Source organism: Triticum aestivum, chromosome 1B (genome assembly GCF_018294505.1).
Source record: "Triticum aestivum cultivar Chinese Spring chromosome 1B, IWGSC CS RefSeq v2.1, whole genome shotgun sequence".
In the NCBI taxonomy this organism is placed as follows: Eukaryota; Viridiplantae; Streptophyta; class Magnoliopsida; order Poales; family Poaceae; genus Triticum; species Triticum aestivum.
Window position 1 is genome coordinate 640,256,604 of NC_057795.1, and position 19,270 is coordinate 640,275,873.

The 19,270-nt window shown below is 46.9% G+C and overlaps 1 protein-coding gene across 1 annotated transcript; it reads left to right on the forward strand.

Annotated features, from left to right (window-relative positions):
* The first annotated feature begins 13,628 nt into the window (after positions 1-13,628).
* Positions 13,629-14,094, forward strand: LOC123081018 (uncharacterized). Its single transcript, XM_044503985.1, has 3 exons — positions 13,629-13,836; positions 13,918-14,017; positions 14,081-14,094. The coding sequence occupies exons 1-3, from the start codon at positions 13,633-13,635 to the stop codon at positions 14,092-14,094; spliced, it is 318 nt and encodes a 105-aa protein (XP_044359920.1). The 5' UTR covers positions 13,629-13,632.
* Positions 14,095-19,270: the final 5,176 nt, after the last annotated feature.

A 19,270-nucleotide genomic window follows, 5' to 3' on the forward strand; every position in this document is an offset into this window, starting at 1 on the left:
AAAATACAAATAATATATCAAAAAATTCAGAAAAATAAAACTAATTCAATTCAATATGTTAAAAACACAAATATTATATCAAAAAATTCAGAAAAATAAAACTAATTCAATTCAAAATTCTAAAAATACAAATAATATATCAAAAAATTTAGAAAAATAAAACTAATTCAATTCAAAATGTTAAAAATAGAAATAATATATCAAAAAATTCAGAAAAATAAAACTAATTCAATTCAATATGTTAAAAACACAAATATTATATCAAAAAATTCAGAAAAATAAAACTAATTCAATTCAAAATTCTAAAAATACAAATAATATATCAAAAAATTAAGAAAAATAAAACTAATTCAATTCAAAATGTTAAAAATACAAATAATATATCAAAAAATCCAGAAAAATAAAACTAATTCAATTCAAAATTTTATACGCCTAGGCAGGAGTATGACTAAATCACTCCAAATTTCATGTATCATCAGTGGTATCTCGAATCATTCGAAAATGGACACCAAACACATCACGGGTAATATAATTCACATGATCCATTCAACAAAATTTGGTACAATAAATTATTACACATCATTTCTTCCCTTGTGTCCCTGCTTGCTTACGATTGTGCCGTATCCATGGAGCATCCTCATCATTTAACTTAATGCTTGGGTCGGTGTTCACTTTGAAGGGCGAAATTTCAGCAAACATATTATAATCTTCTGACATGTCTGTCTTGTCCTCCACTCCCATGATGTTTCTTTTCCCTGAAAGAACAATGTGGCGCTTTGGATCATCGCATGATGTACTGATCGTTTTCTTATCTTTCCGTTTCCTCGGTTTGCTACTCATGTCCTTCACATAGAAAACCTGAGCGACATCTTTCGCTAGGACGAATGGTTCGTCAAGGTAACCAAGATTGTTGAAATCCACCATTGTCATTCCGTATTGCTGGTCCACCTTTACCCCACCTCCTGTTAGCTTGAACCATTTGCACCGGAACAAAGGGACCTTAAAGGAGGGTCCATAGTCAAGTTCCCATATCTCCTCTATGTAACCATAATATGTGACCTTTTGCCCATTCTCGGTTGCTGCATCAAAGCGGACACCACTGTTTTGGTTGGTGCTCTTTTTATCTTGGGCGATCGTGTAAAATGTATTCCCATTTATCTCGTACCCTTGGAAAGTTGTTATAGTCGAAGATGGTGTCTTGGCCAACATGTACAGCTGATCTACAACATCATTGTCATTCATTAAATGTTTTCTCAACCAACTGCCGAAAGTCTCCATGTGGGCCTTCCTAATCCAGGATTCAGGCTTCCCCGGGTTGTCCGAGCGTAAAATATTCTTGTGTTTCTCAAAGAACGGAGCCACCAAGCTGGAATTGGTCAGTACAGTGTGGTGTGCTTCAGTCAGAGAATGGCCGTCCATACATGTCGTTGATTTCCTTCCGATCGTGCCTTTTCCACTTAGTCTCCCCTCGTGCCGCGATCGAGGAAGACCAATCAGCTTAAGGTCAGGAACAAAGTCAACACAAAACTCAATTACCTCCTCATTTCCATAGCCCTTGGCGATGCTTCCTTCTGGCCTAGCACGGTTACGAACATATTTCTTTAATACTCCCATGAACCTCTCGAAGGGGAACATATTGTGTAGAAATACAGGACCGAGAATGAAAATCTCTTCGACTAGGTGAACCAAGAGGTGCGTCATAATATTGAAGAAGGATGGCGGGAACACCAACTCGAAACTGACAAGACATTGGATCACATTGTTCTGTAACCGTGGTAGATCTTCTGGATTGATTACCTTCTAAGAGATTGCATTGAGGAATGCACATAGCTTCACAATGGCTACTCGAACATTTTCCGGCAGGAGCCCCCTAAAAGCAATCGGAAGCAATTGCGTCATAATCACGTGGCAGTCGTGAGACTTCAGGTTTTGGAACTTTTTCTCCGCCATGTTTATTATTCCCTTTATATTGGACGAGAATCCAGACGGGACCTTCATACTACTCAGGCATTCAAAAAAGATGACCTTCTCTTCTTTGGTCAGAGCGTAGCTGGCACGACCTTGAAACCATTCCGGATGCCGGTCATCAGGGTCTTTCAAACGTTGCTGGTCCTGCCGTGCTTCCTTTGTATCATTTGTCTTCCCATACACGCCCAAGAAGCTTAGGAGGTTCACGCAAATATTCTTCGTAACGTGCATCACGTCGATTGCAGAGCGGACTTCTAGGACTTTCCAATATTCTAGCTCCCAGAATATAGATTTCTCCTTCCACATGGCTGCGTGCCCGTTGTTGGGGAACGTAGCAGAAATTCAAAAAATTTCCTACGTAACACCAAGATCTATCTATGGAGAGACCAGCAACGAGTAGAAAGGGGAGTGCATCTACATACCCTTGTAGATCGCTAAGCGGAAGCGTTCAAGTGAACGGGGTTGATGGAGTCGTACTCGTCGTGATTCAGATCACCGATGATCCTAGTGCCGAACGGACGGCACCTCCGCGTTCAACACACGTACAGCTCGACGATGTCTCCCACGCCTTGATCCAGCAAGGAGAGAGGGAGAGGTTGAGGAAGACTCCATCCAGCAGCAGCACAACGGCGTGGTGGTGATGGAGGAGCGTGGCAATCCTGCAGGGCTTCGCCAAGCACCTACGGGAGAGGAGGAGGTGTCACGGGAGGGAGGGAGGCGCCAAGGGCTCAGGTATGGATGCCCTCCCTCCCCTCCACTATATATAGGGGCAGGGGAGAGGGGGGAGGCGCAGCCTTGCCCCTTCCTCCAAGAAAGGGGTGCGGCTAAGAGGGGGGGAGGAGTCCATCCTCCCCAAGGCACCTCGGAGGTGCCTTCCCCCTTGAGGACTCTCCCCTTTTTCCTATATCTTGGCGCATGGGCCTCTAGGGGCTGGTGCCCTTGGCCCATGTAGGCCAAGGCGCACCCCCTACAGCCCATGTGGCCCCCCGGGGCAGGTGGCCCCACCCGGTGGGCCCCCGGGACCCTTCCGGTGGTCCCGGTACAATACCGATGACCCCGAAACTTGTCCCGATGGCCGAAACAGGACTTCCTATATATAAATCTTTACCTCCGGACCATTCCGGAACTCCTCGTGACGTCCAGGATCTCATCCGGGACTCCGAACAACATTCGGTAACCACATACAAACTTCCTTTATAACCCTAGCGTCATCGAACCTTAAGTGTGTAGACCCTACGGGTTCGGGAGACATGCAGACATGACCGAGACGTTCTCCGGTCAATAACCAACAGCGGGATCTGGATACCCATGATGGCTCCCACATGTTCCACGATGATCTCATCGGATGAACCACGATGTCTAGGACTTAATCAATCCCGTATTCAATTCCCTTTGTCTATCGGTATGTTACTTGCCCGAGATTCGATCGTCGGTATCCAATACCTTGTTCAATCTCGTTACCGGCAAGTCACTTTACTCGTTCCGTAACACATCATCCCGTGATCAACTCCTTGGTCACATTGCGCATATGATGATGTCCTACCGAGTGGGCCCAGAGATACCTCTCCGTTTACACGGAGTGACAAATCCCAGTCTCGATCCGCATAAAACAATAGATACTTTCGGAGATACCTGTAGTGCACCTTTATAGTCACCCAGTTACGTTGTGACGTTTGATACACCCAAAGCACTCCTACGGTATCCAGGAGTTACACGATCTCATGGTCAAAGGAAGAGATGCTTGACATTGGCAAATCTCTAGCAAACAAACTACACGATATTTGTGCTATGCTTAGGATTGGGTCTTGTCCATCACATCATTCTCCTAATGATGTGATCCCGTTATCAACGACATCCAATGTCCATAGCCAGGAAACCATGACTATCTGTTGATCACAACGAGCTAGTCAACTAGAGGCTCACTAGGGACATATTGTGGTCTATGTATTCACACGTGTATTACGATTTCCGGATAATACAGTTATAGCATGAATAAAAGACAATTATCATGAACAAGGAAATATAATAATAATACTTTTATTATTGCCTCTAGGGCATATTTCCAACAGTCTCCCACTTGCACTAGAGTCAATAATCTAGTTCACATCGCCATGTGATTAACACTCACAGGTCACATCGCCATGTGACTAATACCCAAGAGTTTACTAGAATCAGTAGTCTAGTTCACATCACTATGTGATTAATACTCAATGAGTTTTAGGTTTGATCATGTTGCTTGTGAGAGAGGTTTTAGTCAACGGGTCTGAACCTTTCAGATCCGTGTGTGCTTTACAAATCTCTATGTCATCTCCTAGATGCAGCTACCACGCTCTATTTGGAGCTATTCAAAATAACTGTTCTACTTGGAGCTATTCTAAATTGTTGCTCCAATATATGTATCCGGTATCTCTACTTAGAGCTATCTGGATAGGTGTTAAGCTTGCATCGACGTAACCTTTACGACGAACTCTTTTACCACCTCCATAATCGAGAAAATTCCTTAGTCCACTAGTTACTAAGGGTAACTTTGACCGCTGTCTGTGAGCCATTCTTGGATCACTCTTGTACCCCTTGACTGACTCATGGCGAGGCACACTTCAGGTGCGGTACACAGCACAGCATACTGAAGAGCCTACGTTTTAAGCATAGGGGACGACCTTCGTCCTTTCTCTCTATTCTGCCGTGGTCGAGCTTTAAGTCTTAACTTCGTACCTTACAACTCAGGCAAGAACTTCTTCTTTGACTGATCCATCTTGAACACCTTCAAGATCATGTCAAGGTATGTGCTCATTTGAAAGTACCATTAAGCGTTTTGATCTATCCTTATAGATCTTGATGCTCAATGCTCAAGCAGCTTAATCCAGGCTTTCCATTGAAAAACACTTTCAAAATAACCCTATATGCTTTCCAGAAATTCTACGTCATTTTGATCAACAATATGTCAACAACATATACTCATCAGAAATTCTATAGTGCTCCCACTCACTTCTTTGGAAATACAAGTTTCTCATAAACTTTGTACAAACCCAAAATCTTTGATCATCATCAAAGCATACATTCCAACTCCGAGATGCTCACTCCAGTCCTTAGAAGGATCGCTGGAGCTAGCATACCTTTTAGCATCCTTAGGATCGACAAAAAACTTTCTGATTGTATTACATACAACCTTTCCTCACGAAAACTGGTAAGGAAACTCGTTTTGATATCCATCTGCCAGATTTCATAAATACAGCTAATGCTAACATGAATCCGACGGACTTAAGCATCGCTACGGATGAGAAAATCTCATCGTAGTCAACTCCTTGAACTTGTGAAAAACTTTTTGCCACAAGTCGAGCTTCATGGATGGTGACATTACCATCCACGTCCGTCTTCTTCTTAAAGATCCATTTATCTTAATGGCTTGCCGATCATCGGGCAAGTCCACCAAAGTCCATGGATCCGTTCTCGGATTTTATGGCCTCGAGCCATTTATCGGAATCCGGGCCCACCATCGCTTCTCCATAGCTCGTAGGTTCATTGTTGTCTAGCAACATGACCTTCAAGACAGGATCACCTTACCACTCCGAAGTAGTACGTGTCCTTGTCGTCCTACGAGGTTTGGTAGTGACTTGATCCGAAGTTTCATGATCAATATCATAAGCTTCCACTTCAATTGGTGTAGGTGCCACAGGAACAACTTCCTGTGCCCTGCCACACACTAGTTGAAGAGACGGTTCAATAACCTCATCAAGTATCCACCATCCTCCCACTCAACTCTTTCGAGAGAAACCTTTCCTCAAGAAAGGACCCGATTCAAGAAACAATCCATATTGCTTTCGGATCTGAATTAGGAGGTATACCCAACTGTTTTGGGTTTCCTATGAAGATGCATTTTATCCGCTTTGGGTTCGAGCTTAATCCTGAAACTTTTTCACATAAGCGTCGCAGCCCCAAACCTTTAAGAAACGACAACTTAGGTTTCTCTAAACCATAATTCATACGGTGTCATCTCATCGGAATTACGTGGTGCCCTATTTAAAGTGAATGTGGTTGTCTCTAATGCCTAACCCATGAACGATAGTGGTAATTCGATAAGAGACATCATGGTACGCACCATATCCAATAGGGTGCAACTATGATGTTCGGACACACCATCACATTATGGTGTTCCAGGCGGTATTAATTGCGAAACAATTTCCACAATGTCTTAATTGTGTGCCAAAACTCGTAACTCAGATATTCATCTCTATGATCATATCATAGACATTTTATCCTCTTGTCACAATGATCTGCTACTTCACTCTGAAATTACTTGAACCATTCAATAATTCAGACTTGTGTTTCATCAAGTAAATATTCTCAACATCTACTCGAATCATCTGTGAAGTAAGAACATAACGATATTCACTGCATGCCTCAGCACTCATTGGACTGCACACATCAAAATGTGTTACTTCCAACAAGTTGCTATCTTGTTCCATCTTATTGAAACCGAGGCTTTTCAGTCATCTTGCCTATGTGGTATGATTTGCATATCTCAAGTGATTCAAAATCAAGTGAGTCCGAACGGTCCATTTGCATGGAGTTTCTTCATGCATATACACCAATAGACATGGTTCGCATGTCTCAAACTTTTCAAAAATGAGTGAGTCCAAAGATCCATCAACATGGAGCTTCTTCATGCGTTTTATACCATTATGACTTACATGGCAGTGCCATAAGTAAGTGGTACTATCATTACTATCTTATATCTTTTGGCATGAAAATGTGTATCCCTACGATCAAGATTCAATAAAACCATTCCTTTAGGTGCAAGAGCACTTATTTAGGTTTAATACTAATCTTGATGGTAGAGGGAGCGTGCGATGTTAGATCACATCAAACTTGGAAACACTTCCAACACATATCGTCAGCTCACCTTTAGCTAGTCTCCGTTTCATTCCGTAGCTTTTTATTTCGAGTTACTAACACTTAGCAACCGAACCGGTATCTAATACCCTGGTGCTACTAGGAGTACTAGTAAAGTACACATTAACATAATGTATATCCAATATACTTCTATCGACTTTGCCAGCCTTCTCATCTACCAAGTATCTAGGGTAATTCTGCTCCAGTGGCTGTTCCCCTTATTACAGAAGCACTTAGTCTTGGGTTTGGGTTCAACCTTGGGTCTCTTCACTAGAGCAGCAGCTGAATTTCCGTTTCATGAAGTATCCCTTTGTTCCCTTGCCCTTCTTGAAACTAGTGGTTTCACCAACCATCAACAATTGATACTCCTTTTTGATTTCTACTTTCACGGTGTCAAACATCGCGAATACCTCAAGGATCATCATATCTATCCCTGATATGTTATAGTTCATCACGAAGCTCTTGCAGCTTGGTGGCAATGACTTTGGAGAAACATCACTATCTCATCTGGAAGATTAACTCCCACTCGATTCAAGTGATTGTTGCACTCAGACAATCTGAGCACAAGCTCAACGATTGAGCTTTTCTTCCTTAGTTTGTAGGCTAAGAAAATTGTCGGAGGTCTCATACCTCTTGACGTGGGCACGAGCCTGAAATCCCAATTTCAGCCCTCGAAACATCTCATATGTTCCGCTACATTTCGAAAACGTCTTTGGTGCCTCTACTTAAACCATTTAACTGAACTATCACGTAGTTATCAAAACGTGTATGTTCGATGTTCGAAACATCCACAAACGACGTTTGGGGTTCAGCACACTAAGCAGTGCATTAAGGACATAAGCGTTCTACTATCCGCATAATTGCTACTATCAACTTTCAACTATATTTTCTCTAGGAACATATCTAAACAGTAGAACTATAGCGTGAGCTACGACATAATTTGCAAAAGGTCTTTTGACTATGTTCAGGATAATTAAGTTCATCTTATGAACTCCCACTTAGATAGACATCCCTCTGGTCATCTAAGTGATCACATGATCTGAGTCAACTAGGCCGTGTCCGATCATCACGTGAGACGGACTAGTCATCATCGGTGAACATCTTCATGTTGATCGTATCTACTATACGACTCATGCTCGACCTTTCGGTCTCCGTGTTCCGAGGCCATGTCTATACATGCTAGGCTCGTCAAGTTAACCCTAAGTGTTTTCGCTGTGTAAAACTGTCTTACACCCGTTGTATGTGAACGTAAGAATCCATCACACCCGATCATCACGTGGTGCTTAGAAGCGACGAACTGTAGCAACGGTGCACAGTTAGGGGAGAACACTTCTTGAAATTGTTGTAAGGGATCATCTTATTTACTACCGTCGTTCTAAGCAAACAAGATGCATAAACATGATAAACATCACATGCAATCAAATAGAGTAGTGACATGATATGGCCAATATCATATAGCTCCTTTGATCTTCATCTTCGGGGCTCCATGATCATCTTGTCACCGGCATGACACCATGATCTCCATCATCGTGTCTTCATGAAGTTGTCACGCCAACGACTACTTCTACTTCTATGACTAATGCGTTTAGCAATAAAGTAAAGTAGTTTACATGGCGTTCTTCAATGACACGCAGGTCATACAATAAATAAAGACAACTCCTATGGCTCCTGCCGGTTGTCATACTCATCGACATGCAAGTCGTGAATCCTATTACAAGAACATGATCAATCTCATACATCACATATCATTCATCACATTCTTCTGGCCATATCACATCACAAAGCATACCCTGGAAAAACAAGTTAGACGTCCTCTAATTGTTGTTTGCATGTTTTACGTGGCTGCTATGGGTTTCTAGCAAGAACGTTTCTTACCTACGCAATACCACAACGTGATATGCCAATTGCTATTTACCCTTCATAAGGACCCTTTTCATCGAATCCGTTCCGACTAAAGTGGGAGAGACTGGCACCTGCTAGCCACCTTATGCACCAAGTGCATGTCAATCGGTGGAACCTGTCTCACGTAAGAGTACGTGTAAGGTCGGTCCGGGCCGCTTCATCCCACAATACCGTCGAAACAAGATTGGACTAGTAACGGTAAGCATATTGAACAACATCAACGCCCACAACTACTTTGTGTTCTACTCGTGCAAAGAATCTACGCAATAGACCTAGCTCATGATGCCACTGTTGGGGAACGTAGCAGAAATTCAAAAATTTTCCTACGTAACACCAAGATCTATCTATGGAGAGACCAGCAACGAGTAGAAAGGGGAGTGCATCTACATACCCTTGTAGATCGCTAAGCGGAAGCGTTCAAGTGAACGGGGTTGATGGAGTCGTACTCGTCGTGATTCAGATCACCGATGATCCTAGTGCCGAACGGACGGCACCTCCGCGTTCAACACACGTACAGCTCGACGATGTCTCCCACGCCTTGATCCAGCAAGGAGAGAGGGAGAGGTTGAGGAAGACTCCATCCAGCAGCAGCACAACGGCGTGGTGGTGATGGAGGAGCGTGGCAATCCTGCAGGGCTTCGCCAAGCACCTACGGGAGAGGAGGGGGTGTCACGGGAGGGAGGGAGGCGCCAAGGGCTCAGGTATGGATGCCCTCCCTCCCCTCCACTATATATAGGGGCAGGGGAGAGGGGGGAGGCGCAGCCTTGCCCCTTCCTCCAAGAAAGGGGTGCGGCTAAGAGGGGGGGAGGAGTCCATCCTCCCCAAGGCACCTCGGAGGTGCCTTCCCCCTTGAGGACTCTCCCCTTTTTCCTATATCTTGGCGCATGGGCCTCTAGGGGCTGGTGCCCTTGGCCCATGTAGGCCAAGGCGCACCCCCTACAGCCCATGTGGCCCCCCGGGGCAGGTGGCCCCACCCGGTGGGCCCCCGTGACCCTTCCGGTGGTCCCGGTACAATACCGATGACCCCGAAACTTGTCCCGATGGCCGAAACAGGACTTCCTATATATAAATCTTTACCTCCGGACCATTCCGGAACTCCTCGTGACGTCCAGGATCTCATCCGGGACTCCGAACAACATTCGGTAACCACATACAAACTTCCTTTATAACCCTAGCGTCATCGAACCTTAAGTGTGTAGACCCTACGGGTTCGGGAGACATGCAGACATGACCGAGACGTTCTCCGGTCAATAACCAACAGCGGGATCTGGATACCCATGATGGCTCCCACATGTTCCACGATGATCTCATCGGATGAACCACGATGTCTAGGACTTAATCAATCCCATATTCAATTCCCTTTGTCTATCGGTATGTTACTTGCCCGAGATTCGATCGTCGGTATCCAATACCTTGTTCAATCTCGTTACCGGCAAGTCACTTTACTCGTTCCGTAACACATCATCCCGTGATCAACTCCTTGGTCACATTGCGCATATGATGATGTCCTACCGAGTGGGCCCAGAGATACCTCTCCGTTTACACGGAGTGACAAATCCCAGTCTCGATCCGCATAAAACAATAGATACTTTCGGAGATACCTGTAGTGCACCTTTATAGTCACCCAGTTACGTTGTGACGTTTGATACACCCAAAGCACTCCTACGGTATCCAGGAGTTACACGATCTCATGGTCAAAGGAAGAGATGCTTGACATTGGCAAAGCTCTAGCAAACGAACTACACGATCTTTGTGCTATGCTTAGGATTGGGTCTTGTCCATCACATCATTCTCCTAATGATGTGATCCCGTTATCAACGACATCCAATGTCCATAGCCAGGAAACCATGACTATCTGTTGATCACAACGAGCTAGTCAACTAGAGGCTCACTAGGGACATATTGTGGTCTATGTATTCACACGTGTATTACGATTTCCGGATAATACAGTTATAGCATGAATAAAAGACAATTATCATGAACAAGGAAATATAATAATAATACTTTTATTATTGCCTCTAGGGCATATTTCCAACACCCGTCAGCTCCCTTCGGAACTGATTGTCCGCCAGGACCCTTTCCAAAGATGACTTTCAAATCCTTGACCATATCAAATACCTCAGCACCAGTGCGTTCCGCAGGCTTCGGCCAGTGATCTGCCTTGCCGTTGTAATGCTTGCCTTTCTTTCTTACTGGATGAATTTTCGGAAGAAATCGACGATGCCCAAGGTACACGTTCTTTTTACAGTTTGGCAAATGTACACTTTCAGTCTCATGTAAGCAGTGCGTGCATGCATTGTATCCCTTATTTGACAGTCCCAAAAGGTTACTAAGAGCAGGCCAATCGTTGATGGTTACGAAAAGCAACGCTCGTACATTAAATTCCTCTTTTTTGTGCTCATCCCACACACGGACACCAGGTCTGCCCCACAGCTGTAAAAGTTCATCAACTAATGGCCTTAGGTACACATCGATGTCGTTGCCGGGTTGCTTTGGACCTTGGATGAGCACTGGCATCATAATGAACTTCCGCTTCATGCACAACCAAGGAGGAAGGTTGTAGATGCATAGAGTCACGGGCCAGGTGCTATGGCTGGAGCTCTGCTCGCCAAAAGGATTTATGCCATCTGTATTTAGACCAAATCTTATGTTCCTTGCGTCAGCTGCAAAATCTTTGAACTCTCTGTCGATCTTTCTCCATTGCGTTCCATCTGCGGTGTGTCTCAACTCCCCGTCCGACTTACGGTCCTCTTTGTGCCATCGCAACAACTTGGCATGCTCTTTGTTCCTGAACAGACGTTTCAACCGTGGTATTATAGGAGCATACCACATCACCTTGGCGGGAACCCTCTTCCTGGGTTTCCCGCCCTCAACATCGTCACCAGGGTCATCGCCTCTGATCTTATAACGCAATGCAGTGCATACCGGGCATTCATTCAAATTCTCGTATTCACTGCGGTAGAGGATGCAGTCGTTGATGCATGCATGTATCTTCAGAACCTCTAAACCTAGAGGGCAGACAACCTTCTTTGCTTCGTACGTACTGGCGGGCAACTCGTTATTCTTTGGAAACATATTCTTCAACATTTTCAGCAAGTTTTCAAATGCCGAGTCAGCTACACCTGCCTGTGCCTTCCATTTCAGCAAATCCAGTGTGCAGCCCAGCTTTTTCAGACCATCATCGCATCCAGGGTACAACGACTTTCTGTGATCCTCTAACATGCGATCCAAATTCTCCCTCTCCTTTTCAGTTTCGCAGCGTCTCCGTGCATCAGCAATGGTCCGACCAAGATCATCAACGGTCTCATCACGTGCCTCTTCTTCACCTTCACCTTCACCTTCCCCTTCACCTTCCCCTTCACCTTCCCCTTCACCTTCAGCATCCTCCATGAAAGTATCACCGAAATGAGCAAGATAGCTTTCATCGATGAAATCATCCCCTTCTTCATCTTCTTCCATTATAACCCCTCTTTCTCCATGCTTGGTCCAACAATTATAGCTTGGCATGAAACCGTGCCGAAGCAGGTGCAGGTGAACTTCTCTTGAGGAAGAGTAACCCTTCTGATTCTTACAGTCAACACATGGACAGATAACAAAACCCTTCTGCTTGTTCGCATTAGCCACTACGAGGAAATCTTTCAAACCCGTAGTGAACTCGCGGGAGAGTCGGTTACCGTACATCCATTGCCGATTCATCTGCATTATTATAATATAAAATATATAATTAACCATCATGCATTTGTTAAAGTAACTAGCTATAAACAATAGAAATTAAACAATGAACAACACACATGCATATTTTATCAATGACACACATGCATGAAAGGTTCAAGTTGCTAACCGCGATCGAGGAGGAACCTCAAGTGTGGCTCCAACACTTCATATCATGTTTGTTTCACGCTGTTGGGCATTTCATCAAACACCTTGTGTGCATAAGAGGAACCAAAAGCAAACCTACACCCCCTTGTGAAGAGAAGTGGCACCAAATGGCTAAGTGAGTGCGCTGAACTGGTATATATAGGGGAGGAGCTTTAGTCGCGGTTGGCCAGGCCAACCGCGACTAAAGGCCTTTGGGCACCTTTAGTCGCGGTTGGCCTGGCCAACCGCGACTAAAGCCCCTCACGTGCACCAGATGGCCACCGAGCGCCCTGGCCCAAGCCTTTGGTCGCGGTTCGTCTGCCGAACCGCGACTAAAGACTTCATTAGTCGCGGTTCCTACAGTTTCGCGACTAATGGGGCTGGACGGAAGCCTCTTTTTCTACCAGTGTTATTATCATTTTGATTGCATGAACTAGGCAGTATTGTGGTAATGATTCCACGGGCACGGCAACTGTACCAGTGCCGCAAATGGAATGGCCTGGCCCTGTGGCTGTGGGTGGTTGCTGGCATCCAATAATTACTGTGGAAATGCATGAAGGCTGAGCCAGCCATTTACTGCCATGCACAAAATGGTGTACGCCCTGCGCAGATGCGTGGTTTCCTGTGCGGTGCCATGATCGAAACGGAAAGGAGATCGCCATCGATCACATGCCGCACCGCGCACCGGACCCTCTCTCCCTCTCTCCCTAGACGAGCCGAGAAAGAAACAGCCAGTGCAGCTCAGCTGGGCCGCGCGCCTGCGCCTGCTCGACACGTCTCATCGCATGCAGGCTCGCCACTGCGTCGCTGAGTACAATATATGTCAGGAGCACACCAAGGTTCAAGAAGCACATCACCAAGCTTGCAAGGAAGGGCCTCCCATCATCTCATCTCACCAGTTGACGTACGTACGGTGAGTCCCCTCCCCTCCCCTCCCCTCCCCTCTTGGGGCTTCTTCAACTTCTTTCTTGTGTTTCTTTCTTGCTCATCTCTTCCAATCTGTAGCTTGGGTCCATGGACTTCCCGCAGAAGAAGCTTGGCTCCATGGACGGTGGCAAGACGCCTCCTCTGCTGCTTGCGGTTGCGGCCCAGCTGGCCAAGAAGGCGATAGCCGCTTCTCCGTTCCCGGATGCACAGCGGCTGGCCAGCGCTTGGGCGTTCATCACCGCCTGGTTCTTCCCCGTCTCCATCGCCTTCGACCTTCTACTCTGCAGCCAGGTACGTAATAATTAACTACGACTCAGTTCCCACTTCCCAGTCGATCGACCATGCGCCAACTTCGTCTTCGTCTTCCTGCAGCTGCTGTGGTGCCATTTTCTGGAGCGCGAGTGGGACCCGCCCATAGACGGCGCCCTCTGGATCGGGCTGTGGTGCTGTCCCGCACTCCATGTCAAGCATTGTATAATACGGTGTATCTATAAACCGTATCTAGCTATAGATTGCGTGCGTGTGTTTGTTGTAGTTGTGTTAGGATAGGTCAGGGCTGTTGAGATTGAGCCGCCGGCTTAACTAGTTTACTTGTAGATCAATCCACAGCCCTAACCACCTAACCTCCCGTGTAATCTTGTTCTCTATATAACACGCACGCGTCCCTGCTTAACAGCATACGCTTCTGCCTCTTCTCACATGGTATCCAGAGCCAAACCCTTCCAAGGCATCTAGGTCATGTCATCCTCCTCCTCCCCCGTCGCCATGGCCTCCCACTCCCTCGCATCCCTTGGTCACACGATCACAGAAAAGCTGACCAGGGAGAACTTCCTGGTATGGAAGGCGCAAGTCCTGCCGCACATCAAGGCCGCAGGCATGATGGGCTACCTTGACGGATCACGCAAGGAGCCAGCCGCTGTTCTTCTCACCGAGAGGGACCTCGCCGACGGGAAGAAGGAAACCGTCTCCACGCCGAACTCCGAGCACGCTGTCTGGGAGACACAGGACCAACAGGTGCTTACGTTCTTGATCGCATCTCTGTCTCGTGATGTTCTTATGCAAGTCTCGAACCATACCACTTCTGCTGGCATCTGGCAAGCCCTGGTGCAAAGCTTCTCATCGCAATCTAGGGCACGAACTCTCCAGCTTCGGTCTGCCCTAGGTAATACGCGCAAGGGGGACATGTCGGCAGCAGCCTACTTCACCAAGATGAAGGGCATTGCTGACGAACTTGCAGCTGCTGGGAAGCCCCTTGGAGAAGATGATCTTGTCGATCAGATTCTTCAGGGCCTGGTGCACGAACCGGACTACAACGGCTTTGTTTCAGCAATCTCCACGTGCGCCGCCACGGACCAACCGATCGGGCTCACGGAGCTCTTCTCGTTGCTCCTGGTGGCTGAAGGTCGCATCGCTGCCCAGCAGGCAGCGTTTTCGCCAAATCACTCTGCCAATCTCGCGTCGCGCGGCGGCGGCCGTGGAGGCGGCAGTAGTGGCGGCGGAGGTGGACGCGGCGGCTACAACAACAACTCCGGGCCACCACGCTACAACGACAACTCCGGTGGTGGCTCATCTGGTGGCGCACCGCGCAACCAGGGTGGTGACCGCGGTGACCGCGGTGATCGCGAGCGCTGTCAGATCTGCAAGGAGGAGGGCCATGGAGCGTGGCGCTGCCGAAAGCGGTATGACAAGGGCTACAACAACAACGTCCGCAACCATGCTGGTGGTGGTGGTCGCGGCAACAACGGCGGTGGCGGTGGTGGCAATGGCGGCCAACCTCGCGCTGCCAATGCAGCCCACTCCTATGGTGTGGATACCAACTGGTATCTCGACACTGGCGCTACAGATCACATCACCGGCGAGTTAGAGAAACTCGCCGTCCGTGATCGGTACACTGGCAATGAACAGATTCACACCGCTAGCGGTCAAGGTATGGATATTGCACATATCGGCCATTCAGTCTTGTCCACTCCCTCTGGTTCATTGAACTTAAACAATATTCTTCATGTCCCTAGTGCCGAACAAAGTCTTCTTTCTGCTTATCAACTTATGAGAGATAACAATGTGTTCATTGAACTTCACCCTGAAACTTTTCTTGTCAAGGATCAGGCTACCCGGAGAACCATTCTTCAAAACAAGAGTAAATGGTGTTTGTTCCCCGTTACTGGTCGGCAAGGTGCCCCTCATCGTCAAGTGCTTGCAGCATCGACACCATACACATCTCGGTGGCACAAGCGTCTAGGGCACCCTTCCCTTCCGGTAGTCCAGAAAATTCTCAGAGACTTTCATCTTCCTGTGTCCAATAAACAAGACCGTCTTTTGGTTTGCGATGCATGTCAGATGGCCAAGAGCCATCAGCTACCTTATTCCCGTTCGACTAGTGAGTCCAAAGCTCCTTTAGAGCTTATTTATTCGGATGTTTGGGGTCCTAGACCCGTCTCTGTAGGCAGGCAAAAGTACTATGTCAGTTTTATTGATGATTTCAGCAAGTTTAGTTGGATCTATCTGCTCAAAAATAAATCTGACGTGTTTGAGAAATTTCACTCCTTTCAAGCTCATGTTGAACGTCTTTTCAATCGCAAAATTCTAGCTATGCAAACAGACTGGGGAGGTGAATACCAAAAGCTCAACCCATTTTTTGAGCGCATTGGCATTACTCACCACGTCTCTTGTCCTCATGCCCATTAACAGAATGGAGCTGCCGAAAGAAAACACAGACACATCGTGGAAGTTGGTCTCTCCCTTTTAGCTCATGCATTCATGCCACTCAAGTTTTGGGACGAAGCGTTCCTCACAGCTGTCTACCTTATCAATCGTGTTCCTAGTCGTGTCATTAAAAATCAAACTCCCCTCGAACGTCTCTTTGGAACCAAACCAGACTATACATTCCTTCGTATTTTTGGGTGTGCTGTGTGGCCCAACCTACGTCCTTTCAACAAGCACAAGCTCGAGTTTCGCTCTAAGCAGTGTGCTTTTTTGGGCTACAGTAGTCTTCACAAGGGGTACAAATGTCTTGATATCTCGTCCGGGCGTGTTTACATCTCCCGTGATGTTGTTTTTGACGAACAAATTTTTCCCTTCGCCAAACTACATTCCAATGCCGGCGCACACCTTCGGAAAGAACTTGTCCTTTTACCTTCTCATCTTTTGCCACCTAATTATCTCCACGGAATGGACACCGCTACTGGCCCTATGTCTGTATCTAATACTCTTGATGATTATTCCGCTAACAGTGTGCAGGCAACAGGTCACGACATCAACGAAGAAACTGCAGGAAATAACTCTAATTTTATGCAGCCAGGATTTTCTGGCGCAGAGGATCCGGACGCAGCTCCCGAAGGGAATCTGGGCGGGAGTATCTCCTCGGGATCAACCCCTGACGCACCTGCAACGCGATCCGCTCCGGGATCGCCCCCTGACGCAACTGCAGCACGATCCCCTTCGGGATCCGCCCCGTCAAACAGGACAGGCGGGTGGCCAGGCGGGCCCTCTGGCGCGCTGTCCCCTGGTCGCCCGTCATCCACGGCCGCCTCGGGCGGGCCCGCCTCACGTGCATCTGGACCAGGTGGGCCCCCTCCTCGCTCTGCGGTCCCAGGTGGCGGCTCGGTCGCTGCCTCGGACGCTTCTCCGCGGACGGGTCCCCCCGCAACCAGCCCGGATCTGCCACCTGGCAGTTCGCCACGGGATGCCGCGCTGCACCTCGCTGATCCGTCCCAGGGATCTGCCTCGGGATCGGCTGTGGTCGGCTCGGGATCTTCTGCGGATACTAGCGATTCTGCAACTTCTGCTTCACATAACCGGCTGCAAATTCGTGTTGATCAACCTGCGCCGCCTCCTCCTGTGCGCTCACAAACCAGGTCACAAAGTGGTATTGTTAAACCTAAAGTGTATAAGGATGGCTGTGTTCGTTGGGGCTCTTTCTGTGCTGCAGGTGAACCAAAGAATGTACGTGAAGCCCTCGGTGATCCAAGATGGAAACAGGCCATGGATGAGGAATACTTTGCACTCATGGATAACAAAACCTGGCATTTGGTTCCACCACTCAGGGGTAGCAATGTCATTGACTGCAAATGGGTATACAAGATAAAGCGAAGATCTGATGGCACCGTTGACAGGTACAAGGCTCGTTTGGTTGTCAAAGGGTTCAAGCAAAGGTATGGAATTGACTACGAGGACACTTTTAGTCCAGTAGTAAAGGCTGCCACCATCCGGTTAACACTCTCCGTTGTAGTCTCTCGAAACTGGTGCATTCGACAACTAGATGTTAAGAACGCGTTTTTGCATGGTGTTCTGGAAGAGGAAGTTTTTATGAGGCAACCTCCTGGGTATGAAAGTTCAAGCTCGCCACATTATGTTTGCAAGCTTGACAAAGCTCTATATGGTTTGAAACAGGCACCTCGAGCTTGGTACTATCGGTTATATTCCAAATTGCAGTCTCTTGGTTTTGTTGCATCCAAAGGGGATACTTCGCTGTTTTTCTATCGTCGGCATGGTGTTATTATCTTCATGCTTATTTATGTTGACGATATTGTTGTCACTAGCTCCTCTCCTTCAGCAGTTGAGGCCCTTCTTAAGGACTTACGCATGGACTTTGCACTCAAAGATCTAGGGCCTTTGCATTTCTTTCTTGGCATTGAAGTTAAGCCGGTTGCAAGTGGTCTTTTGTTGACACAGGAAAAATATGTCCAAGAAATACTTCAGCGCATAGGGATGAAAGGTTGCAAACCTTCGCCTACACCTCTTGCTCTCACTGAGAAGTTGTCACTTCATGCTGGAGAACCTCTTCTGTCAGAAGATTCCACTCGGTACAGGAGTGTGGTGGGAGCCCTGCAGTATCTTACCTTGACTCGGCCTGATATCTCCTTTGCAGTTAATAAGGTCTGTCAGTTTTTACATGCTCCTACTTCTGTTCATTGGACTGCAGTTAAACGGATTCTCAGATATCTTCAAGGGACGCCAGGCCTTGGCCTCAAGCTTTGCAAATCCGATTCCATGCTTGTCAGTGCTTTTTCTGATGCTGATTGGGCAGGCTGCCCTGATGATAGACGCTCCACTGGTGGATTTGCAGTCTTTCTTGGGAACAACTTAGTTTCCTGGAGTGCTCGCAAGAAAGCTACTGTGTCCAGGTCTAGCACAGAAGCTGAGTATAAAGCCCTCGCTAATGCCACTGCTGAGGTAATTTGGGTGCAGAATATGTTGACAGAATTGGGTCTTCCTCATCCTCGCGCTGCGTCCCTTTGGTGTGACAATCTTGGTGCCACGTATTTGACAGCTAATCCTGTCTTTCATGCTCGAACAAAGCATATAGAGATCGACTATCACTTTGTTCGCGAACGGGTAGCAAATAAACTACTCAATGTTCGGTTTGTGCCTACAGGCGATCAGGTTGCAGATGGGTTTACTAAACCCTTTTCTTTGAGGCAGTTGGAGGCTTTTCGACACAATCTCAACTTAGATAAGTTGTGATTGAGGGGTAGTGTCAAGCATTGTATAATACGGTGTATCTATAAACCGTATCTAGCTATAGATTGCGTGCGTGTGTTTGTTGTAGTTGTGTTAGGATAGGTCAGGGCTGTTGAGATTGAGCCGCCGGCTTAACTAGTTTACTTGTAGATCAATCCACAGCCCTAACCACCTAACCTCCCGTGTAATCTTGTTCTCTATATAACACGCACGCGTCCCTGCTTAACAGCATACGCTTCTGCCTCTTCTCACACTCCAGACGGCC